This window comes from Magallana gigas, chromosome 8, assembly GCF_963853765.1.
Source record: "Magallana gigas chromosome 8, xbMagGiga1.1, whole genome shotgun sequence".
Taxonomy (NCBI): Eukaryota; Metazoa; Mollusca; class Bivalvia; order Ostreida; family Ostreidae; genus Magallana; species Magallana gigas.
The window spans coordinates 22,612,941-22,622,950 of NC_088860.1; the positions used below are offsets into that span (position 1 = coordinate 22,612,941).

The following is a 10,010-nucleotide window of genomic DNA, read 5'->3' on the forward strand; positions in this document are numbered from 1 at the left end:
TTTGTTATAATAACGGGCCACGCCCTCTTTTAAGGGTAAATAATTAGGATTTATTGAAAATTTGGTGATAATTTTCAAAAATCTTCTCAAAAACATTTTGGTCAGAGAAGCTGAAACTTGTGTGGAAGCATCCTCAGATAGTGTAAATTTAAGTTTGTTCAAATCATGGTCCCCGAGGTAAGGTAGGGCAACAATGGGGGGAGGGGCAAAATTTTATATAAGAATATATCGAGTTAATTTTTAAAACTCTTCTTCTCAAACACCATTTGGCCAGAAAAGCTGAAACTTGTGTGGAAGCATCCACAGATAGTGTAGATTCAAGTTTGTTCAAATCATGGTGGGGCCACAATTGGGGGGGGGGGGGGTCAAAGTTTTACATAGGAATATCACAGGTGCTCGTGGACAGATATAAAGGGTTTTTAACGATGATAAATAAAAAATATGGGAATTGAAATACATGTATTTGTAAGCAAATGGTTTTATGTCAATTTTGTTCTTTAAAGATTATTTTATGATGCTGTAAATATTTACGACTTTGTCGTTAAGTTCTTTTGTAAAATGCAGCCCGGATATTAGAAATACCTATCATTTATCATTAAAGAATACATACCGAAACTTCATCTCGAGTGCAACTCAATATTATCTCGAACGGCTCTTGTTTATTTTAAGAGTTATCACGCGCCTTGGCTTCTCCATTCGGCAAAAGCAATGGCTGCCGAAGGGTTAATAAAATACGTAACATTGATCTTAGGAGTTTTTACTTTGTACGTATCTGCAAAAAACCAAGAAGGTAAGAGACAGACATTTTGAATTATTTCAGGTTTTCACTTAGAAAATAAGAGCAAGTCTTGGTGTAGTATCTCTTGTCGAATATATACATGTCTATAGATGGTCCAGCTATAGTACAACATTTTCCTTTCACTAAGCAGTGTTGCATTTAGGGCAAAGTTTATAGTTACACCTGAAAAGATATAGATAAGAAAGTTACATATATATGAGAAATACAATGTACGTCTATTAGATTCATCTGCTTCTTGTCAAATCCAGTTGTATTATATTTTGTTAGACTATAGCAATGTTTGCGGGAGCTGTCATACCGTTATAACCCCCGTGTGTGCATTTGGTTACTATTTTTACATGTTAGTCAGAATTTAAAATATCTTGCGCCTCTCAGTGAAACATTTCAGCTCCTCAGTGTTCAGCAGGAAAGTTTATGGTTCAAGGTAATTGCCATTCAGTGAGTGTATATATACACCAAACATATTCATTTTTTTCTGCAAAACAACAGATAAATCATTGACGGGAAACGATTTGGTTCTTGAAACCGAAAGGAAATTGCTATAGATAATACCAGAAAGTTATACATGCATAACTTGATTTCCGATACAGCACAATTTGTGCAAGACGTTGCTTTAGATATAATGTATCTGAGGTTTTGAGTAATTTTTACACGAAACATCACATGGCAATATCTGAAGTTAGAAATCTACAGATGAATGACAACTTATGATACCGGTATGTGTTACCGTAGCAAACGATAATTTCTGTTTTGGTCTCACAGACTGCAGGGATGGTTACGGAAACTTGGTGAAGAATGCCACATCGTATAACCCGTATGTTATCGACAAAACTGACCCGTGTGTAGAATGTACCTGTTTGGTAGGTGTAAAACGATATCAATTGCATGAGCGAACTCTAGCTCATTCTAAAAAAAATCTATTCATTCTCATTTTTTTTTTCACTTTTCATTTAGTATATTTTATATTAAGGACACTAACAAAATCATATTTGAATGACAGAACGGCGCTATCACATGTGCGAAAAGACCGGAAGAAGAATGCGAAAAGCCGAAAAATCTCTGTGGAAAAAAGAAAGACGGATCGCGTAAACGTAAAAAGAGGAAAAGAAAAAGGAAAACTAAAAAGACAGCTAGAAAGGGGCGTACCAGAAGGAGAGGTAAAACAAAAGGTAGGAGTGTTGCGTTGCAGTTATGTACAATATATCTATCATTGTCTTTCTCCAGATTCAGTTTTCAAGGCTCGATGATAAAGACCGTCTTGTAAACTTTTTCTACACTATGATATCAAATGTTTGTTGAACATTTTGCTCTGAGAAGTTATGTACATGAACATGTACAGTACTAACACGGATATAGTGAAATTGCATGTCATTTTTACATCTTTTAAAACGATTGCTTCCAATCAGTATTTTCCTAAGTTATACATTTTCTCTGTTGAGGAGGCTAGATGGTCAACACATTAACCATCAGATCTACCTTAAATTTTCAGAAATGATTTTTTAAACTATAAACTTTTATTTGGTTAAGAAAAAATCATATATTTATGCTTTTGAAATTTGAATATTTTCTTATACATTGCATCTATATACATGTATATATAGAGCTCTTCTTTAGGATATCAATAAGTAGCGTAAAAATGGTCCCGGCCATCCAGCATCTTTTTTATGCATATTTATGTTTGAATTACATTGCAGACAAAGTAAAAATTAAAAAAATTAAGCTTTTGTTTGATTTTAGGTAAAAGGAGAAAGAAAAACAGGAGGAAAGAAAAAAAACGATCAATGAAATGCCGCAGTGTTAAAGTTTCCCACAATGTGACAATGTCTGACAAACTGTGTCCAGCTATTCCCGCGCTTTCTTTGCCGCCAGATGGCGCTCTGTCGTGTCATTATAATAATTTATGCTTACCTAGAGGGACCGAGTACATCGTTTACAGGAAGCAGATATCCCATGGAAAACATACTGATGACAACACTTTGATAATAGCATTTGATCATTTAAAAACTGAGATGGTTGAAATTTGGACATATCTCATTAACAAAGGTAAATAAACCATTAACTGAGATGGTTGAAATTTGGACATATCTCATTAACAAAGGTAAATAAACCATTATGCTTTTTGATGAAAAGTGTCAACCTGATTCCATAATTTCTATTAATAGTCTGTTCCCGTCGCTTTTTGAAGAATTTTAAATATAGAATACATATAAATTCATTTATTTTAACCTGGAAAAATGGACAGGCACGGAAATTGATTTCTTACGGAGATTTACAAAGGGAAATATTTACATCTTTTTTTCCCATTTGAAAGTTGTTGGAACACCTTGCACAATTTTTCAACGTTATCATCTTTGTTATTTTGGTTGTGGATTAAAATGTAAAGCGGTAAAAAGGGCGTTTCAAAACTGAAAATCTGGACTTTTTTCACGTGCTTTTTCAAAAATTAAATTTTTTTAACGTAGTTTGGACATACATGTTTTAATGATTATCGGAAGATTAAGCAAACAGTGGTAAAATCAGAAACTTTGCAAAGCGTATAGAATCAAATTCCGATCAAGAACTTTCATTTTCTCAAAATCATACTTATATACTATATGTGTTCAAAATGAACACGATTTTATCTAAATTTACAAAGAGATGTATACATTGTAGCATACTGTTATAAGACATAAAGTTGACCATCTTCATTGCACGTATAAACGTTTTAATTAAAATCTTGAAGAAAGTTTGCAAAAATAAATGAAAATGTTGCATTGAAAAAAAATATAAAGAATATTAATATTTGAGTGAAATTAATGTCCATATAAACATGTTTTTGTTTTGCGTCATATTTGGTATAGATAGTTTAGTTACATGTAATTGCTATGTACATCGGTCATAATTACGTATCGTTGCTCAGGTGATCGTTGTGGCCCACAGCCCCTATGTTTTAATTTGGTGAATGTCTTCACTTCCAGAGAAGATCAAGGAGAGAAAGGAGCTGGACAGATGCCCGTCCCCCTCCCTCAGAGCCCAGCTTAAGACCCCGGACGCCATTTTGGGCGCCGCTAGTTCAAGTAAGTGACACAGGGCAGGCGCTATTGACAATACTCACAGGGGATAGTGCCGTAGTAATCATTGGCGAACGTATAAATCCTTATAAACTTCTTTTAAATAATATAACGTAAACAACTACATATATTTATGAACATGTATTCTGCATCTTCGCTAGCCAAGGGTTTCTGATCCGCACCGCTTCTCACGAACCCTATACGAAATTTTCTTTATCATTTAAGCAATCACAATAAAACTCAAAGGAAAAACAAAAATACAGAATATAATTATCGAAGTTAATAATTTCTTGAAACCAAAGCACTTTGATGGCAATTTATATTGAACAACTTTTAACCAGATGAGTTTCATGCCAGCCTTATTTCTTTTTAATCATGATAGAATCAGTGAAGGATTTCCAAAGAAAATTACGAAGGGGACTGAAAGACTGTGAGAAGAAAAAGAAGGGATGCCGCTTAAGAACGGTGCGCAAACACTTGGTCTGTTTTGAACTCGAAGAGATTCCAAAGACAAAACTGCTGAGAAACTGTAATAGTTGAAAGAACATGTGATGGGCAGAGCTCAGAATTACGGGATGTCATATGAAGACGGTTGGATACAGTTGATGCTGGTTGACTGAGGCTATTGTTTACGTTATTGAATTGTTCTGTTTTCTTTTTCTTTTTTATAAAACTATTTAAAGTCTATAGTCTGTCCCATGTTATTGCTTCCATCACTTTTTGATGATTTTTAATAAAAATACACATACCTGTGAAAGAAATGCTGTTGAAATCGATAAAAGGGAATATATCCAAGATATCTTCATTGACAAATAATCATTTTTCACTCATGAAAGTTCACAGGAACGAAAACAAATTTCTTACGGAGATTTATAATGGGAAATGTTTACATATTTTTTCCATTCGGAAGTACTCGGGACACCTCGCTCAATTTTTCAACGTAACCATCCGGGCTTATTAATGGCTGATGCAATGCAAAATCCCCGTAGACTATTTATTTTGGGATGTGTATTGAAACCTGAAGCGGCAGAGGGGACGTTTTAAAACAGATTGTCTGGATATTTTTCATATTAGTGGATAAACGTAATTTGAACTCAAAGGTATTTATGATTATCGAAATATCAAGCGAAAAGTGGTGGAAGCAAAATCTCGGGACAGAGCATAAGATAAAATCGACAATATGACAAGATCGATGATGCTAAACCAACTACGCTAAATGACATGCAAAGAACGTAGACGCTCTTTATTTATCTGGGGTTCTCTGTGGGTGAAATATTTCGCTTTTTGGTCATTTCAGTTGCAAAAAAATTGGTACATTAAAGTTTTGCGATTCAAAGAATTCATATAACATTGTTATAGATCGTTTTGAATTATTTGAATAACAAAACTTTAATGTAACAAATTATCAATTAAAAAATTGAAATAGGAAAAAAATCTCACAAACAAAAAATAAAGATGAATTTTGCTAGGAGTACATTAGTCAAGGTATGGTGTTTGGGAATTTGCAAAATAACAAAATTTATCTATTAAAAAAACTTATGGAAAAAAGATACAACCCCGGCCCTTCCCTCATAAGATTAGGAATAGAAAGATACCGGTATATACAAAATACATTATGGAGAATCTCTCTCTCTCTCTCTCTCTCTCTCTCTCTCTCTCTCTCTCTCTCTCTCTCTCTCTCTCTCTCTCTCTCTCTCTCTCTTGTTCTTTCTCCATCTCATCCGATTTATTTAGCATTTTTGCCTTCAGTGAAATATCAAAATATTGAGTTTTTAAAACTTGATTTATGATCATGTTGAGTGTTTATTTTTTCATTTCTTTATTCAATGCATTGCTGGATTTTGACAATTTAAAGGCTATTTTGAGAATCGAAATTGTAGATCGAAGTTGTTTTGGAATAAATTTTTATTAATAAAGGTTAAAAAAAATTTTGCAAAGAAAAAAAGTCATGAAAAGCCATCTGAACCACTTACCCGTCTAGCTTCATTTGCATTTTGGGTTAAGAGTGCATAAAATTAGGACCTAGAGGCTTGATGAATAAACAATACTCTAAAATGTTTAAAATGGTAAAACCAAAATATTCCTTTTAGGTAGTTAATTAGTGTCGTATACACGCGATGTACTCTTATTTGGCTCAAAGGTACATTTATGAGGATGGCAGAAAACTAAAAAAAAAAATATATTGAAACCTTGATTGATCAAAATCTGATTTGTAAATAATGTAATATCAAAAAAAAAAGAAATTAAGAATGCTTGATAAAATGTCGGAATATTGTATTTTGACGTCATGTTGAGAAAAAATAGAGATTTTTTTTAAAGATAGATTTCAGTTTTTGTCATATCAGATCGAAAAGCTAGGTTTTGCGTAGAATATATTATATATGCATATTGTCATTTATTATTTCACTCGATTAGCAGACCTTTTTTTAAATTCTAAATGAACAGAGGACATTAAAAACCATAACAATCGCAAGTTCTTGGGGCTTGTCAGCAGAGCAAAGAAAAAGTTAATGAAACGAAAGATAACTCCAATTAATAGCCATGAAAGAAGGATCTTACCCTTGACATAAAGATACAAGTAAAAATAAATCATATTTTCAGAAATGGTTTAATTTTTTTAAAGCAATATGAGCCGCAATTTTCATGTTGAAATTTTTTTTTTACGAAAATGTTATTTTCTACTAATATGACAAAAAATATCATGGTTTTTAAATTTCTGTTTGCCATATTTTTGTGGGAAAAGCCGTTGAGAAGCCTAAATTGGATCAAATTTGAATTATTGTCGTCCTGTACAAAATTGATCTGCTATATATTCCTTAGAAGAGAAATCTTTCTTCTGACTAAAAATAATGTTTTTTCATGTCTTATCTAACATTAAAGTTTAAGCTATATGCAGACTTATCATACCAGCAGGTTTTTGCAGCAAAACAAAATTCTAAATAATACAGCTCATATTGCTTTAAGATACACTAATTTTTCATTTTAAGGATCGTTAATGTGTCTTTTCTGAAATATTTCATTTTTGAAGAACGAACGTAAACAACATGTGTGATTTACTGTTGTACTTCAATTGACCCTCCCCCCGGCCTTTCTTTATATTGATGAGACAGTTGTTAGTCAATGATACCGTATCTTAAAAAAGATGTCAGGAAGAGTCAAACACGCATTTAAAGCAATATGAGCTGTATTATTTAGAATTTTGTTTTGCTGCAAAAACCTGTTGGTATGATAAGTCTGCATATAGCTTAAACTTTAAGGTTAGATAAGACATGAAAAAACATTATTTTTAGTCAGAAGAAAGATTTCTCTTCTAAGGAATATATAGCAGATCAATTTTGTACAGGACGACAATAATTCAAATTTGATCCAATTTAGGCTTCTCAACGGCTTTTCCCACAAAAATATGGCAAACAGAAATTTAAAAACCATGATATTTTTTGTCATATTAGTAGAAAATAACATTTTCGTAAAAAAAAAATTTCAACATGAAAATTGCGGCTCATATTGCTTTAAAGTCTTTGGACCATTAGACTGAAGCATGCGCTTTTTAATGATCATGTAACTGATTTGATAACCGTAATAAATTAGAATGTTTCAAGAAAAACAAAACAAAACAAAAACCCACAAAAAAACACATGGCCAAGACAAAACAAAAATCCAAAAGGAGTACAATATTTGCAGCTTTGCTAATACATAAAAACGCTAAACAATGGGACACATCAGCAAAAACGCATTGTACTTGAATATTAGAAGTATGTTGTACACATATGATTATACACAAATATTAAAGCGTCAACCGCTATTGATGCATTCCTCTCTCTCTATATATATACAGTCGTAGGATCGTTGAATTTCACAAGAGGTCGTCATAACTTTAGGCTGTAACGTTGAAATTTTTCCATAACAAACTTATTCTGATTGCATAGTCCTCTGATAGTTAGACTGATGTGGATATACTCACAAAATATATATAATATGAAAATCAAATGACGATGATAAAAAAATACCCCCCCCCCCCAAAAAAAAATCAATAGATAAAAATCTGATTCTTTATAGAAATAATTGCCTTGAGCAAATTTATTGCACGTGCTATCGTGTTGTTCATTAGTTATTCATTAGTCAGATTGCCCTTCTTATACCATCTACATCATGTTCAAATTAATGCACGTGAAACGCGCGTGTTCCTCTATCCGATGATCTTCATATTTCAGCTACAATTCTATCTAGGTTACAACCTCTTGAAATGTAGTAATGGCTTAGATTAAGGTAGTAGCATTCATTGAAGAAGAAAAATCCAATTTCTTCAGCCGAGTGCTCCAGTTTGTAAGGATAGGACCCCATGCTAGGAAAAGCCTTAATGGAGTACTGTACCTCGCCTTCGATCTTCAACTCGTCGAATGGCTAATTAAACTACATGTATAAGTTTAATCACTTGTCTAAAAAAAAACAACCCGGATTTACACTCTTAGTAGGCAAGGCAGGAGTATACATGTTAAAGTTAAAAAATTAATACATTATTGAAGAAGTTGAAAAAGTTTAAGTTTAGTCCATTCGTCGTGAGGCAGGTACATATGTACTAGTAATTGTCAATGTTATGAAAATTCTTTTAATATTAATATTTATTTGTCAATTCACATACATGTACAATAAGAATAACCGGTATTTTTCTTCATAGTCGTAATAAATTGTTTTTCTTCTTTCTTTTTAAACTATTCTAGTACAGTTTATACTCTTATCAAGCAATTATTCCAGTTTGTTTTATATAGTCTACATGTGTATATCGACTTATGGATAAAAACCAAAAGTCGTTTGTTTCTGTTAAAAAGTTTACATCATTTATATGTGAAAAAGGGTAAAAAAAAAAGTGAGGAAACCAAAAACTAAATTTACCATACTTCAAATCCCCTACCCTTTTTTTCCTTTTCTTTTTCTTTGGGGGGGGGGGGGTGTCTAAAATTTTGGAAGTACCTCTTTTCAAGATCATTTGTGGACTATCTCGGAATTTGGGGCTGGAACAGTTACTGCTTGACATGTATTTAGGAAAATTGTCTTTTGTCTAAACACGTGGGCCCCACCCACCCCTGGACCCCTACATGTTACTTCTTGTCAGTAGGTCCCCTTTTCTTAAAACTTTCACGTGGTTTTAGATAGTCTATCTTATGTGTATACATTGTATTATCTATAGCAAAATACAGAGTTTATATCAATTTGAATTCCAATTGAATTTCAACTGCCAAATATCGTGTCAGATCGTGTCTCTGTAATAGTGGTAAATTAGCGGACGAATACCATTTTATTCTTGAATGTAAATTTTTTTTAACTTTACGTAAGCAATTTCTATGTACCAAGTATTTTCAAAAACCAAGTACATTAAAATTTAGGGAACTGCTGATGACAACGAACATCAAAACATTGAAAAAATTAAGCTCTTTTATATTGAATATCCAAGAGCAATTCTGCTGTCCAGCCTAAACTATATTAGCATTTATTATTATTATTACTCTCCGCGTATTGAACACCAATGAAACATTGTATTAAATTTTTATATGATGATCTATTTTTTTTTTTTCTACCACTTTTTGTATTATTACTATTTTTTTTTTCTCTTACTTACTTATGCTTACTAACACATGTAATACTATGTTGTATTATAATTTATATATAATTTATTAGACCCTTGACATCACAATTTAATGTAAATATGTTATTGTACCTCATGTACCATTGTATGATAATGGTTTGAGAGAATAAATTGAATTGAATTGAATTGAATTGTCCAATGGTGACAATTTGCATTTTTTGTTACTAACATAGTCCCGCTAAGTAAGGCATGGACTAAAATGCGAAAAAGCGATAACAATTAATGACTTAGAATACTTTAAGTACTATTGTACCGCCTACGTAAATCCTAAAGCTCACAGGCGTTTGTTGACAAACGGATAGAAAGGTAAAAAGGTCGCGACCCGTTTAATTGCATAACTTTCAATTGTATAAATATTCTTAAGTTCAAAATTTTCACCCAACGCGTATTTGAAAAAAAAAATGGACTTATGAAATTTATTAAGAACCATCCATGTAAAATACAATAGAACCTTCATTAAAAATTACCTATCAATTTATTTTTTACATAGTTTTTTCTAGTTCTTTTCCCTTTATATAGC

The 10,010-nt window shown here is 32.3% G+C and overlaps 1 protein-coding gene across 2 annotated transcripts; it reads left to right on the forward strand.

The window, feature by feature from the left end:
• Positions 1-645: 645 nt before the first annotated feature.
• Positions 646-6,069, forward strand: LOC105329198 (uncharacterized). 2 transcript variants are annotated; one of them, XM_011430383.4, is made up of 6 exons: positions 646-790; positions 1,562-1,659; positions 1,800-1,968; positions 2,537-2,842; positions 3,757-3,855; positions 4,232-6,069. In XM_011430383.4, exons 1-6 carry the CDS (start codon positions 709-711, stop codon positions 4,387-4,389), a joined length of 912 nt encoding a protein of 303 aa, XP_011428685.3. In that variant the 5' UTR covers positions 646-708; the 3' UTR covers positions 4,390-6,069. The 2 variants fall into 2 exon arrangements, with proteins under 2 accessions (XP_011428685.3, XP_065926223.1); XM_066070151.1 differs by having other exon boundaries at positions 1,800-1,956.
• The last annotated feature ends 3,941 nt before the right edge of the window (positions 6,070-10,010 follow it).